The sequence below is a fragment of the Maylandia zebra genome, linkage group LG7, assembly GCF_041146795.1.
Source record: "Maylandia zebra isolate NMK-2024a linkage group LG7, Mzebra_GT3a, whole genome shotgun sequence".
Classification (NCBI taxonomy): Eukaryota; Metazoa; Chordata; class Actinopteri; order Cichliformes; family Cichlidae; genus Maylandia; species Maylandia zebra.
Genome location: NC_135173.1, coordinates 1,001,546 through 1,021,417, shown reverse-complemented (window position 1 = coordinate 1,021,417; position 19,872 = coordinate 1,001,546). Strand labels below are relative to the sequence as shown.

At 40.1% G+C, this 19,872-nt stretch overlaps 1 protein-coding gene across 3 annotated transcripts; it reads left to right on the top strand.

The window, feature by feature from the left end:
* The first annotated feature begins 5,959 nt into the window (after nt 1–5,959).
* Nucleotides 5,960–19,369, top strand: phaf1 (phagosome assembly factor 1). Of its 3 annotated transcripts, none has more exons than XM_004569167.3 (16): nt 5,960–7,232; nt 7,349–7,431; nt 8,607–8,690; nt 8,784–8,827; nt 9,171–9,250; nt 9,360–9,454; nt 10,196–10,293; nt 10,461–10,573; nt 11,325–11,458; nt 11,679–11,762; nt 12,896–12,978; nt 13,073–13,116; nt 13,222–13,265; nt 13,646–13,704; nt 13,810–13,882; nt 14,243–19,369. In XM_004569167.3, exons 1-16 carry the CDS (start codon nt 7,169–7,171, stop codon nt 14,336–14,338), a joined length of 1,278 nt encoding a protein of 425 aa, XP_004569224.1. In that variant the 5' UTR covers nt 5,960–7,168; the 3' UTR covers nt 14,339–19,369. The 3 variants fall into 3 exon arrangements, with proteins under 3 accessions (XP_004569224.1, XP_004569223.1, XP_004569225.1); XM_004569166.3 differs by having other exon boundaries at nt 10,142–10,293; XM_004569168.3 differs by having other exon boundaries at nt 5,961–7,232; nt 10,229–10,293.
* Nucleotides 19,370–19,872: the final 503 nt, after the last annotated feature.

Sequence of the window (19,872 nt, the reverse complement as noted above, 5' to 3'; positions counted from 1 at the left end):
GAGTGCACTGAAAAAACCGTGAAAGAATGAGGGATCATCAACATTTGGACCATATACACTTGCAATACACAGCTTTTTATCACGTATAGATAGTTTAATGATTAAGAATCTGCCCTTAATGATTAAGAATCTGCCCAGCTGAGCTTTAAATAAAGTACACTCAGCTTTTCCTTGGATTTTCAGAGTTGCTCAGTTCATACAGGAACTGCAGCAGTCGGGGTTAACGTGTCACTGTGTTGCTCCTCCATCTCAGTCTTTGAGACTAGTCGCAATTTATTCTGAGGAAAAAAAGAGGAACAAAAAGATATTTTTAAAAAGTTTGTATATTTATTCTTTTTTTTTACCTTAAAATGTCTATCGTTTCATATTATACCCTATCGTTTGTTGCAAAATAAACTGTTTACAGCAATATTTTTTCATGGTTGTGATGGTCACTGTAGTGGCTATATTACTTTCTTAAAGTTCTCTCCTTCTCTTATACTTAAAATAACCAGACTATGGACGGACAAGCGACTGTTTCTATGCATACTATCGTTACCAACAATGACAGTAAAACCATCGTGTGGCTCCGCCGTCCGCTTGTTTATTTTCTACATAAACCTTTCACAATAAAGCTCAAGATCCTGTTGAGACTTTTCAAAATAAACTGACATGATATACATTATTCTCAAACATAAAATTTCAGAATATGCATCAAACAAATGACCTCAAATAAAAACATCAAGTAACTATAAATGGCGCTTACAGTCACCACGCGGATGCAGGCACAGAGAATACCAGCATGACCAGCGAGGATGAGGCAGAACCAGCTAGCTCCAAACTGAAGGACCAGTCAAAACAAATCGAGGGCCTTATTGCTAAACGAGGGGCTACCTCTGTAGCATGGACATGGTTTGGTTATGAAAAGTTTGACACGCCCCAGAAAACTGTACTATGCAAATTATGCCACAAACTGGTCCCCACCACCACTCGAACATGACAAACCTCTTTAACCACCTACACAAGAATCACATGAAAGAGTTTCAAGAGAGTTTACGAATGAAAAGCAAAAAAAGAGTCATCAGGTGCTCAAAATAAACCTTAGACTCAAACGTTAGAACAGGCTTTTCCTCGCAGCACGCCGTGTAATAAATACTCACAAAGAATGGCGGCCGTTTAAACTCATGTCTAAAAGTGTATAGTTTCATGCATCGGTCAAAACACTCGACTCCAGGTACACGAGGCCCAGCTGGAAACACTTCACACAAGTTGAGTTGCCCGAGATTCATAGAATTTACAGAAATGGCACTATTTTGTGATATATATCGTTATCAGGAGAGATATGTCTTATATTGGGATGACATATCACACAGCCCTACAAAGAATAATAATTCACGTGGAATTGCATACACATAGCAGCATTCTGTTGCAACATATGCAGTTTATAATCAAAGTGACATAAATACCTTGAAAAACTAAATCAACCACAACATTGAACTCACCTTGTTTCTGTAGAGAAGGTGATCAGGGTTTTTCTTCATTTCCTGAGACCAGCTGCTCTGGATCATCACCACCTTGTATCTTCATCTTTTTTTCACTGGGGGAAGTCTTTCCTTTTCATTGCTCTGCACTGGAAAACCAAAGTGTGTGATCACAGGTGAAATAAGTGATATTTTTACACTGCAGGATTTAGAGTGCTTCAAGTAGTGAAGCAAGTAGCTCTTGATGCATTTCTCAAAAAATCTCTAAGGATCTGAATTTTTAAGAAAGATACAAATATCTCTGCTTATATTTGGCTAAAAGCTTGATATAGACATAACAGTTTATAATATGTCAGCATCCCCCAAAAGACATAAAGCTCCTGCACACCAGCATTGCGCTTACAATATACTTCAGTCAAGATATAGTTATTATTGATTTATTATTGAATTTTTTTAGTAATAATTATTAGTATTTAATCACATTAGCACAGTGGGGTGACAAAAATATTCCACATACTAGAAATGCTGCTCAGCATTTCATAAATTACATTTTCAACAAATGTTGGAGTAAAAACACAGTTACAGGGAAAATGTGTCTGTCTGCAAATATTAACTAAACATTTTTATGTGCTACAAAATAGACATAATTGTAAATGTGCTGAGGTGAAACTATACTTTCAATAATATTACCACTACAGTCTGTTAACCACCAAATTAATCTATGCTGGTCAGCTAGCTAAAACTCTTTACTTTAGCAGCCCAAAACAGAGGCTAACATTAGCATTTGTTAGCCTCAGCCAGGAAGGTCTGAGACAAACTAGGGTTAGTGTAACTTTGCCTGAAACCCTTTAAAGTGTACAGTAGAGCCAATTGTAAAACACAGGTGATATAGTACTTATTAGAATCCTAAAATAATTTCTTCCTCTCTGTACATTAGTAGAACCATGAAGTTCTCCCTTTTCTGTGTTTGACTTAAGAAAGCTTAAGTCATGTTAAACTTAAACAACGATTATTTTAAAAAATGAGTCAGCAAAATGTTCCTGACTTGTCTGGAGACAGCAGAAACCAGTTAACAAATAAATTAACAATTCTTTCTAAATAAAAACACGGAGTCTTTTGAAAAACATTATTTTAATAAAAGAACATATGAGTTTAAATATTTACCACAGAAATGTGAAGGCAGTTTCTCCAACTCCAGAGTCCAAAATCCAGATGAAGTCTAAAAGAAGTGTAATGGCTGCTCTTACTCTGACTTTTCCCTCCTTTTGGGGTTCTTTTTCCCAAAATGCATTGCAGTAGTTGAGAAATTCAGAAAAATACCTGTAAATGACTAATACGGAAAATTCCTTTACATTTATACTGTAGATTGTACTGTACTTTTGGATTTTTTTTACAGTGCAAGTGATGCCACTAATTAGCCAATCAGTGGCATGTTGATATCACATTTTCAGTTCACTTGGAAAACCAGTCAAGTAGGTACTAAAGAAGTAACTGGTACCAGGTACTGTCACCTAATGGAAAATCCTAAAAACCATGTCGAGCCGTGCCGAGCCAACCTGAGTAGGTACTAATGGAAAAAGGCTATAAACTACTCACCCTGTCTCTAAGGGAGAGATCAGCAACACTTCAAAAACAGCTAATTTTTCATTCTTTTAGTCACTACCCAAATTCTATAACCATAGATGAGACTAGAAACATGGATCAATTGGTAAATTGGCACCGCAGGGTCCCAATCCATCTGCCAATTTCCCGCTGCCCCTCACCTCATTTGTGAACGAGATCCCTCCACTTGGGGCATTCTGCCCTTTTCCAGCTGAGAACCATGGCCTCAGACTTAGGGGTGCTAATTCTCAGTCCTGATGCTTCACACTTGGCTGTGAATCCTCTGGTGTGAACTGGAGGCCTTCACATGACAAAGCCACATCATCCACAAAAAGCAGCGATTAGATTCTGAGACCACCACAATGGAAGCTTTTTGGACCACTCATCATCAGGCTGTGATCAGTTGAAAGTTTGGCTCCTCTCTTCAGTTTGACACCATTTCTCCCGTTCCCGTTTCCCCAGCTCTCTCTTGCTGCCCACATGACTGTTGAAGTGCCTCGCCCCATAGGGGTTTTTGAATCCCTCTTCATCTTGCCACTGAACCACAGCCTTGGGAAAGCCCATCTGTGGATTTTGCTCCTGGCAACATAGCCCCTAGGATCCTGGGACACACAAACTCCTCCATCACAATACGTTTGCAATCCACGGAGGGGAAGTATAAAATTATTTTAAAAATAAAGAGCTTTAACCTCCTAAGACCTGAACTCTTCCACAGCATGCATTTTTAATTTCTCTTTGATATTTGGGCAGATTGGGACCTGATGAATGTAAAAACAAAGAATTATCAGAATTTTCTTTTATTCATATGAGGATATTCGTTTAAAATTTCGATAGAACAGTAGCAGTATAATGTCTTCGTATGCGGATACCAGGCTCTTGTAGAGCAAAATTGAGTATTTTGGTCTAAACAACCCAAAATGTGATGTCCACATATGTGAACGCCAGGTCCTAGGTTAAGTCAAATCATGTTATTGTCTGTGAAGGTTCTCAGTCATCTTATTATCTTATTATTATAATATGATTAAATAAATGTAATTTATGATTAATAAAGTATGGTGATTCTGATTCTGAAAAATGACATGGCTACACTTTGCTGACCAGTTAAAGCATTTAGGAAAGTTTGAAGTTAGAGTTGGTCAGTTTCTTAAAAAAACTGTAATAATTTAGCACATGATTGTCTCATAAAGGCACAGTATGCATTCATTTTCAGGGTTTTACTCCTTGAAAATAAAGAAGAAGCTGGATGAAAACTTGCACCAACTTTATTTCCTCTTTGTTCTGAGTAGACCACTAGCTTTCAAATGTAGCATCTACGGGGAACATGAGCATCAGAAGAGTGTTAAATGTTGCTTAGTTTAGTTCTGGTATATTTTAAAAATGTGAAAATTGTTTAAATTCAAGTGGCTGATAGGATTAAAAAAACAAAACATTCACAGCTCTGGAGGGACAAACAAACGAATGTTTGTGCTTTTATCCACTTTTGATAGTGGTGCACGAATCATGAATACTCAATACTCAAGAATCACTTTACTGACTCTGAATCATGATTCACAAGCCCAACTGACTCACTGTAGAAAGCTCACATCAAGACAATAGCTCCTCAGTTCACACTAGCATCGCTCTGCTAACATGCTAACAGCACATCTGAGTTACTCCCATCCTGTGCTGAATCGTAGCATGAACGAATCTCACCCCCTCCCTCCTGGCTCACAGCTTCTTCTTCTTCTTCTCGGTTGGCAACCAATGTCAAGGAGCATTACCGACCCGGGGCACACAGCTCAGCGGACATTTAGATGAGAAAATATATATTTGACACATTTGAGGAAAAAACTAATAAAATAACATAAAAATAAATAAAATAAATGTTCTCTTTAGAAAACTTTTTTTTGCTCTTTTTTGCTCTATAAAAATAGTTGTTTTTCTTTTTCAAACACTCATCTTAGCAGTAGGATTTACATGAAAAGAGAAACAAATTAAGTTTGAGTGAAAATGTACATTTTTTCCACTCTCTGGTCAACTGACTCAGTGACTCAAATGACTCAACAAACCCGATTCACTTTGGTGAGTGACTCATTCAAACTCGATTCAGTAAAAAGAATCAAATTTACCATCACTAACTTTTGAAAAACTTGCAGGAGAGTTTTTTTTTAAACTTTATTTAACAAACAATGAGTATACAACATACGAACAGATGAAGTATACAAAACAACAGAACATGAACACACAAAGCCAAGGGTAAAAGAAAAAGGTAACAATTATAAGAATACACGCAAAAATTCACATACATACATTGTTTTGAGAGCCTTTTTGTTGGTGGAGTCTGATATTGATTGTATGTACATTTTCACATCCTTAAAATAATGACAGAAACATGGTGTTTTGTTAGTAAACTTACATTTATGGATAAAAAATTTAGCTAAAAGTATTAACAAATTTATCATAAAAAACATTTATCATACTTCTTGGGAAACTTAAAGAAACAGAATAAAACATTTTCCCATCGTAAAGAAAACTCCCTTAAAATATGGACAATAACAAACCTGCTAAATTCCTTCCAGAATCTCTGTGTAAAAGAACAGTACCAAAAAAGATGTGTCACAGTTTCTGGATGATCCCCACAGAAAGTACAATTAGTATTAATGTCCCTTTTAAATTTTACCATGAAGTGACTGGCTGGATAACATTTATGTAGAATTTTAAATGAGACTTCTTTCACCTTATTTACAATCAAGTATTTATGGGGGACCATCCAGACTGTCTTCCACTTGATATCTGGAACATATCGGTTTCAATAAGATATTATATATGGGAGAGAGACGATATCTTCTTGGAAGCAGGAGAGAACTTAAAACGTCTCTAGCTGTCACCTGACCATGACGTCATGACGTCGACCTCGAATGTGCGCCGAAGACAGGAAGTTGAATTATCAGCTGATCCTACTGGCTGTTGTTGATGCCTAAAGTTGCTGTTGTTTGGACGCCGTGTCGCTCTTATCAGGTCCTGACATTGAAGACACGTTAAAGCGCAGAAAGGGACACGGTGGGCATTTACCGGCCGGCGAGCTTATGAGTGACACGGAAAGCGTTTCCGCGCGAGTACTTGGGAATTTGCGCACGAGCGACGAAGAGCTAGCGCTCGAGCTTAAAGCTTCGCTGAAACGAAAAAAGAAAAACAGCAGAGACAGCCGACGGCTCGGCGTGCTGTCTTTTGTTTATGTCGTGTCAGTTTGAACCGTGATATTCATCATTTCTGTCTTGACTTTGAGAGTCTTTTACGTTATTTATATTTATACTTGATTGAAAATAAGCCAACAGGGCAGCTAGCTCGTCCGCTAATGTTAGCTCGTAGCGCGAAGAAAAACAGTCTTGTTGACAAGATTTGATGCTTTCGTAACCGCCCAACTGTGACAGATGATAAACATAACGGGCGGAAACAGCTGAGTTTGAAAGCGCTATTTTCGTGCCTCCGTATTAGTTTGTTGTGTTTTAACCTGTCTGCCACTGGATCCGGTGCTCTGTTAGGAAACACGGCACCACAGAAGTTCATGTTTAGTTACTGAATCGAAGCCTGTTGGAGACATTTGTGGCTGTCGGACAAGTTTCTGATTAAACTCAGTGGATTCGTTTTTTAATCCTCATCGATTTATTTAAAAACACACAAACAAGCAGTCAGCTAGTTGACAGCTGGCCTTGTGCGTTTTAGGTTTGCTAAACGTTGCGTAATTTATGTTCAAGCTGGCAGCCAATGTTGGACAACTTGTTAAATTCCAAGTTAAAACTTGTGCGTTTTAGGAAAGTTTGTGTGCTTTGTATGTGATTTTAAGGCCCGTTTACTTTCTCTTCTTTGGTACCATTTTAATGTCAAGGACGTATGACATGAGATAAAAAAAAAAAAAAAGAACACGTTTACAGTAACGCGCAGACTGAGTGGCTGTTCTGATTCTCATGAATTTGATAGCTTTGGAAAAATAATAAGAGTTATGATTTAAAGTAGCCGTCGGAAATCCTGTGGGAAAGTACTGTGTTCAGCAGCGAGAGAGAGAGAGGGTCCCTCACAGGATCCCATCGTGTCTTGAGGTGAGGTGAGCTGCCCCCCACTACTTGCCAATGCTGGATCTGGAAGTGGTGCCTGAGAGATCACTAGGAAATGAGCAATGGGAATTCGCCTTAGGTGAGCATTAAACATCTTCGGTGAATTGAAAAGATACTTTTCAACTACCTTACATATGCACTTGTTTAGACTCAATAACAAATTGTGTGTCTTGCGTTCACTGTGTGGGTGTTCAGGGATGCCATTTTCCCAGGCCATCTCTATCCTTCAGAAACACTGCCGCATCATCAAAAATGTCCAGGTGCTATACAGTGAACAGGTAAGACGCACAAATATCTGTTGTTTAAAAATATAAACTTGTGCTTGCTCACAATCCACAAACAGTCATAATCAGGTTGCAGAAGAGTTCTGGGCAGCAATTCGAGTTGTTCAGGCGTTCCCGTGCAGTTGAAGTAAATCAAATTGGTTTCTAATTATTTTTCACTGAAATTACTGTAGACCACTGTAACACAGATAAAGCCATATTTATAAGTTTATCAGTTGATGATAAACAAATGCTTAACAATCTGTTTGTTGAATAAAATGTCAAAACTTTGTTGTCAGTAGGTCGTTTGTTCACCATAGTGCTGAAAAGTTCAAATTTCTATCTGCTATTGTCTTTGTCACGATAGTACGAGAAGCTTGTTTCTCCCATTTATTTAAAAAAAAAAAAAACACCCCCAAGCTCTTAATCACCACAAATTGTAATCTGTTGCAAAATGAATATATATATTTACATTTTGCAACAGATTACAATTTGTGGTGACTAAGTAGTTGCTCAGAGCTTGGGGATGTTGCACTTTCGATTGCAAAGCACAGGTTGCCTGATGGGGGGCATCCTTTCTGCAAACATTTACAGTTGGACTGACTGCAGTCACTCTCAGAGACTGTTGGAACAGATAATTGCTGTCTAATTTATAAATGCAGACAGATTGCTCACGTTGCCATCAGTCTGAATCTTTGTCAGTGAGCACAAACTGACTTGACAGATTGACTCAACTGGCTGCCAGCTTGTTGTATTCTGGTGATATTCCTGTAGAACGGGAAGGTTGCTGAGTGGAAGTGCAATAACGAATTAAAATTAAAAGAAAAATAACTGAGGTGAGATAAGTTTATTTTTACCTCTTAAACCTTGTCAATATCTGTTTTAACTCTGAGGACATGCTGTGCAGGTGAAAAAATGTGATAAACCACAATGACAATAATATTGTATCGTGGGATGTCTGATAATTCCCACCTCTGTTATCTTATATATTGTTAATGTTTTGTTTTCACTCATCTGCACAAATCTTCTAATAATCACCCAGTATTAACTTTTTAAAATCATGTCAAAAATAAATCGAGGTGGTTGTTTCTCAGGTTTCAATGAATTCAAGGTCCGTTTGCCTGTGCGTGACAGCATCTGCTCCTGCCTCTTAATGTTAATTTATCGGTTTTAACTCCCTGCCTCTGTAGACACCACTCAGCCATGACCTCATACTGAACTTGACTCAGGATGGGATTAAACTGCTGTTTGATGCCACAAATCAGAGACTCAAGGTAAGAATTTAAGATAATTAGCAGAGCTCCAACAGTCTCCTCCAAACACTCTTGGCATCCGTGCGCTGATGTTTCTGACTTTCTGCGTGATAGGTGATTGAAGTGTATGACCTGAGCAAAGTCAAGTTGAAATACTGGTAAGTAAAAACGTAAATCTATTAAATAGCAGCTGATGTAGCTGCTTTGAGAGTCATGTTAGCTTCTCAGCGACATTTAATGGCATAAATCCTGGATTGTTCTGCATACACGGCACGCCTGGTTCTCTTTATATTAACACGAACACCACTTTCAACTTTAAGTCACAGGTAGGCTTACAGCTTACTTGAGTCTGCCTGCATTAATGTGTTTCTTATTCAACGTTATCTGTTGACAAGCATAATCCATTTCCCATCTTTGCCATTAACTCTTGAAATAATGCAGCACAGGCGCTTTGTTAATGGGTTTAATACTGACACCGTGTATGTATGGATTGTGTTTCAGTGGAGTCCATTTCAACTCTCAGACCATTGCCCCCACGATAGAGCAAATAGACCAGTCATTTGGCGCTACACACCCTGGAGGTACTTTCTAAAGGACCAGCACACTTGGAATGTTTTCACTTACAACTAATTTGGGGTTTTGGTTGTTACCCTGTATAAAATGCTCTCCTCTTCACGTGTCTCTCCCTAGTTTACAATGCTGCAGAGCAGTTGTTCCATCTCAACTTCCGGGGACTGTCCTTCTCTTTTCAACTGGACTCATGGAATGAAGCTCCAAAATATGAGGTGAGAGCGTTTTAGTCCATTTGCCTGTGAGCCAATTAAAGAAGAGCTGAGTGCTCGCTATTTCCAGTCCCAGGACAGCCAGGCCAGCCTTGGGATTTGAGTGGTTTCCAGTCATGTAGACACTCAAAGGTCAAGCTGTATTTTTTGCCTTGTCACAGATTTACATGAAACCAAATCGGTGTGTGTCTTGGATTCTGACAGTGTTTTTGTCTTTCAGTGGATTTTGTCATGAAGTTTGAGGCACACAATGACAAAATTCATGTATTTTCTAAATTAACCCGTGGTAGTCTTAGTGTATAAGAAGACTTTATTCTTCTTACTGCAGATTAATGACTTTTTAAATGGGTAGTGGGTACGAGATGTGGCTGTTTTTAATTAAAATCAAATGTCATCCCACGGGAAGGACTCCTGCAGTGATAGCTGCATAAGAATAAGTCAGAAGTGCTGAGTCACAGTGAGTCTCGATTTGATGTTGGACCAGATTACGCCGAAGATCCAAGACGAATGAAAGTACAAAGAACAGTGTCATCAATCAGTGAAAACACTGGTGCTTTCTTTTTTTTGAAAGCAGTGTTTAGTCAGTGCTTCATGAGACATTTCACTCCCTTGATCACATGTTGTCACTCCTCTGTACTGTCACAGCTCTGTTTTTTAGTCTTCTGAATGTGTTTATTCATGTGGACGCAGAGACCTTTAGTATCTACCAGTCCTGTACTACTTCCAGCTGTTTTGCCTTGGCAGCCTAACTTTGCCATGGGTTTGGCCTCCCTGCAGATTCCACATGGGGCAATGGTCAAGAGGATGCACATCTACACTGGCAACAACCTGCAGGAAACAAGGTACGTAATAATGGCAATGCTGCCAGAGGAAACGGTTACTTTTAGTCCTTACTTCACATATTGATATGAGTTTGTTTCAACTGTTTTAAATGTTGGAAATCAATCACAGAGACGGCAAGAACAAAAAGTTACAGAAAAAATAGCTAAACTTATTTCACTGTTCTCAGAGCTCCTGCAATGCCGTTGGCTTGTTTCCTCGGTAATATTTATGCAGAGTGTGTGGATGTCCTGAGGGATCGGGCGGGCCCTCTGGGACTCAGGCTCCGCCTTCTCACTGCAGGTAACACACAGCTCAGTACCGTGTGTGTGTGTGTGTGTGTGTGTGTGTGTCTTGAAGGCTGCAAGTGATTATTTGTAAGTTTGACACCTTTGTTTTCCCCATAATGTTAACCCTTTCACGCATAGTGGTCACTACAGTGGACAGCTATTCAAAGGCTGTTTTCTTGTATTTGTATCAGTGTTGATGGTGTACTTGCACATAAACCATACCTGCCACCCACTGGTCGTTTAATGTTACTATAGATGGATGACTTGTTTCATGCATGAATTATCACAACCTCAATCTGGATTTTTTCTTATTCATCTTTTCTTGCATAAAAATGAATAAAAATACTTAAGAAAAAAATCCTGATTGAGGTTGTGATAATTCATGCATGACAGGGTTAATATGGGACTACATAAATGAGCACATGTACACAGTAATACCAATTTTTACTGTTGTTATTAACAGTGGTGTGAACTTGAGCTTCTTTTCTTTTTAATGTCAAAAATCACTTTTAATGTCACATCACATGTGCAGGTACACTGGTACAGCACATCAGAATGAAATTCTTGTGTGCGAGCTTCACAAGCAACAGAGGTGTGCAAAATACAATAACATAAGAAGTAGGCAAAATATGAGAATGGAAATCTGTGAATTATAAGAAAAAATAAATGTACAAATAAAATATATATATACACACACACACACACATACATAGGTCAGCAGTGCAGTGACGTGGAGCTTTACTGACTTGTTGTCTAAACTGCAGGTTGTGGTCTCGGTGTGATGACTGATAGTAAAGTCAAGTCCCTAGAGAGGAGCATCTACTTTGGAGATTCCTGTCAGGATGTGCTCGGTGCTCTGGGCTCCCCACATAAAGTTTTCTACAAATCTGAGGACAAGGTAGCAATTCAGTTTAACTCCATCTTTGCTTCTTGTGTTATTGCTATTATGTTAAGTCTGTAAAGTGGTGTTTAACCTGTTGGATGTTATCCATTTATCAAACCTGCTCTCTTGTCATATTTTCACCATCTTAAGAAGTTGTATTAAATATTATTTGTATTAATTTAATTAAAGACAAAAAGTCAGAAGACTATTTTCCCAAATTCTTTTTGTGTTTCAGATGAAGATCCACTCTCCGTCACCACATAAGCAGGTCCCATCTAAATGTAACGACTACTTCTTCAACTATTTTACCCTGGGAGTGGTACGTAAGCGAAGCCGTGCTTGTGTGTGTAAATCTTGGTGTCAGTGTCTGTGCCGAGTTATTTTTAAGAGCTTTGTCTGCCTCTGAGCTGTGTTTGAGTTTTCGTTTCCTTTTAATGGGGACTCAATGTTGTCTGAAAGTACTGTATGCGTCATTCAGAACCATTGGACGTCATACTGGAGCGCCCATATCAGCAGCACCTCCCCCTCCTTTCATATTATATTTATGTAAGTCAGAGCCACGCCAAAAAGAAAAGTCCAGCTGCAACCGTTGGTCAAATCTAGCAGTGTACAGTTATAATGGTCGTAGTGTATGTACCCCATCTCCTCCTCATTGGGTGGGCCAATCTTACTGAAACCTTGGATGAACATTGTCACACCTACAGTGATTATTAGTCTGTTTCTCAGAACGATTTGTAATGAATCCCATTTTTACCATCACCTGCAAATGTGATGTTACATTCACTCTTTACGCTTGTTTCACGTGTCACATTCGACACACATCATCATCGTGTAACTTAAAGGTCACCAAAATTTGTATCTGCGATGATTTTGTTGACTCACCACTAAATACGTAATGAAGAACCAGCAGGAGCCTGGCTAGTATATTCAGTGACCGTGGTATGCTAAAAGTCAACGCATCGTGACCCCCCGTTAGGATAAGTCCCTGCGGCCGGGCGGCGTGGACGCCCAGAACCTGCGAGCGAGGCAACGCCGATGAGTTTGAATATTGTTGACCTTGACCACTCCTACCTGCTCGCTGTGAATTAATGGGACATTTACCTGCACTGCAGCTTGTTTCTACAATGGATGAGATGCAGGCTAAAACCGTGATAGGCGCTCAGTCTAACACAGCTTTAACTCAGTCATGTCAAGATTCATGTCTTTGGACTGTGAGAAAACTCCTGGTCCAAAGACATGAAGGTTGAAGTTTGTGCAATAATAAAAAACAAAAACTGCAGTTTGCAACCTGCAACCATCTTGTGATGCAAACCACATGCACCTGCATAAATCACTGCATGCAGAGGTGTAGTTCTACTTTTCTTGATTTGCTCACATCTACTGTTTGCAGTAGATGGGTGTCTACTGCAAACACTAAAGTAACCTCAATGACTGTATTTTCGTATTTTTCAGGATATTCTGTTTGACTCGACAACTCACCTGGTTAAGAAGTTTGTTCTCCATACCAACTACCCTGGACATTACAACTTTAATATGTAATTATCCTTCTTATAATATAAACCAAATGTTTATTATATTTTTACACTTGTTTTTGTTGTTGCACTTATTGTAATCTCTCTGTCATCACAGATATCATCGATGTGACTTTAAGATTCCACTTGTCATCAAAAAAGGTAAAAGTTATTCAGTCGACAGCAATAACTCCATAATCATGCTTTAATGTCTAGTACTTGACTCTCCTCTGTTCTAATGTCTGTTCATTTATGTCGGCGCTTTAGAGGGAGCAGACTCTGAGGACTGCATCTTAACTACATACAGCAAGGTCAGTTCTGGAACTGTTCAATTTAGCCACAGGGTGGCGCTGTGGTAGGCAGTAGAAATCTAACAGGACTTGTAGTTTTCGGTTCGATGTTCTGACTCTGCACCTTTAGCGGATTACAAGGTTGTGACTTTGCATCACTGACATAGGCTTACAAATTTGGTGACTGATCATAAGATGCTTTCTGTTGCACCACAGATCCAATAACAAATCAACAGTCCTGTGATATGAAACATTCATAACTGAATATCTTAGTCCTTTCTGCCGCTGGAAATGGCGTTGAGTCAGGTGTGACATAAACAGCTGTCAGCAGTCGAGAAACAGACCGACTCCTGGAAATGTGTTTGTTATAATTGTCTGTTAACCTTTTGACTCTTCCTCAGTGGGATCAAATCCAAGAACTGCTCGGCCATCCAATGGAAAAACCTGTAGTGCTGCACAGGTAACATATAGTCTACATATATGCATTTAATATAGACAACACAGCTGTTTCAGACACCACCCACATATGTGACATCAAGTCTTGTGACCTTGTTTGCGTTTACAGGTCTTCATCGGCCAATAACACAAATCCTTTCGGCTCTACGTTCTGCTTCGGACTGCAGAGGATGATCTTTGAGGTCAGCACATTTTATGATTCAGCTGGGATTACAACATAAAACTATATGGCAGCATGCATTTTATCTGAACCACCTGGCTACATGGATTGTTCCATTTAGAGCACATGTGTTACGTAAAATGCTGCACAAGACTGACACGTTCAGCAGTGTTATTATAGCAAAGCTGCTGAACCCGTTTAAAGCTGACAGGAATGTGAATTATTCTCTCTGAAAGGACATTTGTAGAGATTTGCTCGCAAAAGTATTAGAAATGCAAAGGTGATCAAGAAACAGCTCAACCCCTAATCTTTGAAATATGTGTTGTAGTTTCGAGCCCGTGTGTTTCAGGAGTCCTCACTGTCTTGTGTTCCTCCTCCCCAGGTGATGCAGAATAACCACATAGCATCGGTAACCCTCTACGGTGCTCCACGCACGACCAGTCACGCCCGACCCGAGTCCAGCAGTAGTTCCCACTAAACAAGTAACCGCAACCACATCCCGTTTTGGCCTGTCGTGAATCCAGTACTTCTACTGACTGACTTTCTAATCCAGAGCCAGATTCTTAACCAAGCAGACCTAACCGAACAAAGTTACTCTTACCCAGCTCAGATGCTAACAGAGAAACAACTAAAATCAGACACGGCATTTACCAACTCTTCCTGTTGGATACTAAGACTCATTCTTCCAATCCGGCACACCCACCTAGCACAGCTAAACCAACTCTGTCTATCCCGGGACATCCGAGATCCAGTCACACAGTCTCTGTGCTGGAGCATGGAGCGTTTTATCTTGGTTAGTCCAACGGTCCCAGTGGTGCTGCGTTGTGGTAGAGCTCGACTGTTTCCTTTCCATCCTTAAATTGCTTTCACCCCGGACCACAGGGGGGAAAAGCTTGTGCAGACTCTAAGCTGGCGCCAGTTTATTTATCAGCAGCCTCCGTACCGCTGTGGTGGGACAGTTGGCGTTTGAATTCATCTGCTGCAAATCTCAAGTTGTTTAACATCAGTGTAATAATATCGCAGCTGGAAGCTGCTGTGGCCAGAGTCTGGAAACAAAGTGTATCACGTCAAACAACCAGCAAACCAGTACCGCCAGTCTTCCTGCCTCAGCTTCAGAACGGCATCCAAACTACAAAAAAACCAAACCAGTTCAGTCCAACCGAGAGCCATCAGAGCCAAAGTGCAGTGAAAGCTGCAGAGGACTTGAACCAAAAACACCAGAATCCCAATTTTGTCACACAAGAGAAGAAGCGCTCGCTCTCAGGGTTCGGACGGAGACGTCCTCCTGAACATAACCCGCTTGATGTCCCGCCCAGTTGAACCAGATGTGACCAGAAAGAAAATCCTCCCTGTTGTCTCCTTATTCTTCCTTCAACTTTGCTCCGCGGCGCCCGCCAACACACACAGACACACACACAGGCAAACAAAGCACACTCAACAGCACGGCTGCTGTTACGTCTCCCTGCACGGACACGGTGACAGAAATGAGCATCTGCATGTGGTGTGAGGCTAATTTTTAAAAATGACGTTTGAATTTGTGTTACTTTAAGCTTGCACAAACACACACAGCATCCTTTCATTACTAAACTCATGTATTCCTGATACATGAAAGCTGGTTTTATCCGTTTTATCGTGAAGCAGACTGACATGCAGGAATGACACGAGAATCTTTGCATGGACTCTTGTGCAGCGAGAGGAGACTTACTACAAGCACAAACTGACAGCCCGTTTTCTCTGATTGGTTGCATCTTCTTGCATGTTGTGAGGGGTGTAGAGTCGCCACAGAGTTTCTTCATTTTACCGCGGCCGCCCTTTTCACTCGTTCGCCTCGAGACCATTTCCATCGTGTACTGTTTTAAATCCGTCCGTACATTTGCACTAATACTCACCTTTTTACTTGACTGTTTGATTGATCTTCAGATATGGATATTTTTTTTTCGTACATTGGATGAGAGTGTGTGTGTGTGTGTGTCCTGTATACATATGGAAAGAAAGAAGAGGCCCTTACGTGGTGCTCAGTGTTCGCAGTGCCGTCCTCTTTGTCGCTCCATCTTCTGCTCCTCCTTCACGTCACTGACACATGGCACAGTCTGCATTTGTTTCCTTGTTGAATTGCCAAACTGCGATAGCCAAAGAGGTTTCAGGATGTTGTTATTTGATGTGCTGACATTATCACTGTGTTACTGTCTGAACATTTCATACAGAGAGAGTCGGGCGTTGGCCGTCTCTGTTCTTTTGGATCTTTTTGTGTCTGACTTGCACATGTTCGTCGTTGCTGTAGTAAAACCTCAGCTCCTGGTTTCTCTGACGGCTGACGGTAATTATACGACACGAAGAGCTGACTCTGAAAGCGCTCAGTCCATCTGTCGTCTGGATTCGGTTCCACAGATTCACAGTAGTGTGTGTATGCTGAGAAGTGTCAGAGTGGTCACTGTTGTCACTGAGCTGTCATTCAAAGATCCGCCACCATTTCTCTGGGTTTAGTTCATTTGAACCTATTTTGGAAACGGGGAGAGAAAACCAGTCATTCCTCCATCGTGTGACGTGCAGCTTTGCATCAAACTCCCATTTTATAAATTTACATTATTTTTAATTCCAAGCAGATTAATAAACTGTGTATTAATTTTAATACACATTTTCTTGTCTTGTTCTTCAGTACAAACAATTCCTTTAATTTTCTCTCTGTTGCTGAATTTGTGATCAGTGACTCAATCGGTTAGCATCCCTGTCTGTTAGCCTGTGACCAGCATTAGCCAACAAGTACAAACCTGTGCTAACTCTACTTTAATAAGCAAAAAACAAACAAAAAGACCAATACTGCGATGTTTTCATTAGAAGGAAACTAATTAATTTTACCTGTCTATGTTCCTAATTCCTTATAATTCCTAAGCATTTGCTATTTTTATGTATTCAGGCCTTTATGCGTAATGTTGTTGTATGAATGCTGTATATAAATGCGTGCTCTTATTCTGGTGTCTTCTTATTTACAGTGTTAGTGGCTTGGCACCTCAACATTTCTGCATTGATTTTTATTAGAGTTAAGCTCAGGTGGAGTCACCTGCTCACAGCTCATTATTGTTTTTATTCTAGACCACTCAGTATTCATATTTTTGCATGTGCAATGCTAACACTGCAAGTATGCTGACATGTCAGCAGTTAGTAAAGCCCTGCTTAAACTGCTTGTTCACAGTTGGCCTGGAAGAGAGCTCTGTCTTTAATCCAGTGGACAAAAATGGATTTTTAGTCTGGCTTTGGTGTGCTGCGAGATTTAACATCTGCATCCTGAAAGTTGATGCTGTTCATCTGGACGTTTTCAGTGGGAGAAACGTTTCGTCATCATCAGGTGACCTCTTCAGTCTCAGCTGACTGCAGGTTTCCAACCTTATAAACATCTGCACAATGACAGAAACTAGCACCACCGAATGAACAATGGGCTGGGAGGCCAGTTTATGATCATTAATATGCAAACTGTTATGATCATTGATCAAAGCCCATGAGTCCCATTCACAGAGAGTTGAGGACTGGCTGCAATCACAGCATTGTGAGATGGTTACAGATGCATCTACATCTACTTGTTTACAAAGAAAAATATCAGTTTTCCAAGCTTTCCTGTAGCCAGATGAGCATGGCGTTCCATTACTCGTTTTCCAAAACTGGGACACCACAAGCTACAGTAATATTTTAAAATTTAAATCCAAAAAACACCTATTTTCTTATTGGACTCCCAGGGTCAGATATTTAAGAGCGACGGCTGTCCGCTTTGTCTCTGATGAAATTGGAAAGACTGTTCCCTACTCTCCTCCCGTTTGTCCACAGTTTCAGTCAAATACGGGAAAGGTGTAACTCTAGTGAATGCTATATACCATTTGCTACCACTTGCTTTTGTGTAAGCAAATATAAATGTAAAAAAGAAGATACAACACTGTTGGATATCGTGCCTCATCTCCCACCGAGCCTGTCTTTGACTTCTTTCTCTATCGACCCTGTAAAAAGGAATCTCCTTGTATATAAAATCGAATGCATTTGAGCTGCAGCGTTGTACAGTATGTATGTGTGTCACTGAGCTCCAGCAACAAGGTAACATGGTATTATGGCTGACTCGTTTTACATTTACCTGCACAGTTTGGCAGGCTGGGTTTCCCCAAAATGAGGAATGTGCTAGTTAGTTATTTTTGTTTGAGTTTCTTGTACTGGCTTCCATTTCTGTTGGGGGTGTGGAGGGTGGGGTCTCATGTGTGTTCATAACCACCCGAAACACCCAGATCAGTGTTAACATGGTGTGGAATACATGAGTGTAGCAAATGCAGGTCCAGAAAATCAGGCCTTAGTTCTCCACGAGTGACAGAAACTGAAAAAACCTGTAGATTTCAGATACAAATCAACATCTGAAGCAAAACGTCTCCTCCCTCCAAGCTCTGCTGTAACTGTTTGTCTTTATCCTTTTTTTCTTGTTTTAAACACAGTAATGTGAGAATCTGAGACCCGCATTACATCAGTCAGCCACAGCACTGCCTAATTTTATCTCGTTGAGCCGAATGTGACCCCTCACGGCATGAAGCACCTCTGAGGGTGTCCCGTTGTTCCTCCAGAGAAAGGGGAATTTGCCTGTGGCCCCAGTTTTGGTAAACCCAGCCCAGTTTCGTGCACGGTCATTGCTGTGATGAAGCATTGTCACTCAGAGATGGAGAGGGGAGCTGTAAGGTGCTGGGTAGGTGATCTCACCCTAACTCAGGTGGACATATCACATCCTGGTTTTTCCAAAGTTTTTAGGGAAGAAAAACAAGAGAAACTTTGATCTGTGTGGCTTTTAAGTTACACCTTTTTTTTTTCTTGCTTTTTACAAATGTTTATTTTACTGAATGGGCAGATGTGTGATTATCAAACTGAGATTGTTGTAATTTATAATTGTCATCTTCAGTGTAATGATAATCTCATCTTAATGCTTTGTATCGTCTGTCCTTGGTATCATTTGTTCTGTTGCCCCCCCCCTCTTTACTCCCTGCTGTGTGTGTGTGTGTGTGTGTGTGGGTGTGTGTGTGTGGGTGTGTGTGTGGGTGTGTGTGTGTGTGTGGGTGTGTGTGTGTGTGTGGGTGTGGGTGGGTGTGTGGGTGTGGGTGGGTGTGTGGGTGTGGGTGGGTGTGTGGGTGGCCCATTTCTGGAAATGGAGCTGGTATACTTAATTAAACATGTAAAATTCATGGCAATGTGGCATTTTATATTTTGAATACTATAACTTTGTGTATGAAGAAACCGGTAGATTAACAAAGCATGTCCACAGGAAAAAAGGCAATAACGTAGCGAGTTACCGAGAAGGACTGAAAGCTTCGCTCTGGCACTTTGATGCTGTTTCGCGATGATGAGATGCGCCGTCTCCTAAGACTCCAACGCACCGTTTGGACTTGAATGAAAGTGAATGTTCACTGCTGACTGACATCAAAGTTCATTTTCTGTTTGTGCAACCAGGATATGAAAAAAATAATAAAAAAAATATGGATGTGGAAAATAGCAAGAGGTTTTTTACTTTTTTTTTCTCCCCAAGTTTAAACTCAAAGATGGATTACGAATAAGAATTTTGTCCTCTTCATTGCACATGACACATCATTCAAAAGTTTGTGTGTCCCACAGAAAACCAGTTGGCCAGTGGAAGTCCTAATTTAAATTCCTGTCTTCTTTTATCCGTCTGTATAGATGGATAGAGATATTAGAAAATGCTAAATTCATCACTCATCCTCGGTATGCCATTTATAAATACAGATATATTTTTATAACTATGTTTGATTGTTACTAGTAGTGATGTGGTAGCAGTGATATCTGTACATGCTGTAACAGATGGATAAACATATCTGTGTTTATAAAAGACGTACTAGTCATGAGATGATGAATTAAACACTCACTAACACCATACTAATGCTTAATAATGTACCATTATGAAGTGCTGCTGATGACTGAAATAAAACCTTTGAAGAAGGTTGAAAATAATGAAAATAATTCTAGGAGTCTCGGCATTTCCAA

What these genes read in the sequence shown, in the direction of transcription:
- phaf1 (XM_004569166.3), top strand. Translation starts at nt 7,169, where the DNA reads ATGCTGGATCTGGAAGTGGTGCCTGAGAGATCACTAGGAAATGAGCAA. An exon ending in TCTACAAATCTGAGGACAAG is followed by an intron (nt 11,459 to 11,678) that starts GTAGCAATTCAG and finishes TTTGTGTTTCAG; the next exon opens with ATGAAGATCCACTCTCCGTC. An exon ending in TCCACTTGTCATCAAAAAAG is followed by an intron (nt 13,117 to 13,221) that starts GTAAAAGTTATT and finishes TCGGCGCTTTAG; the next exon opens with AGGGAGCAGACTCTGAGGAC.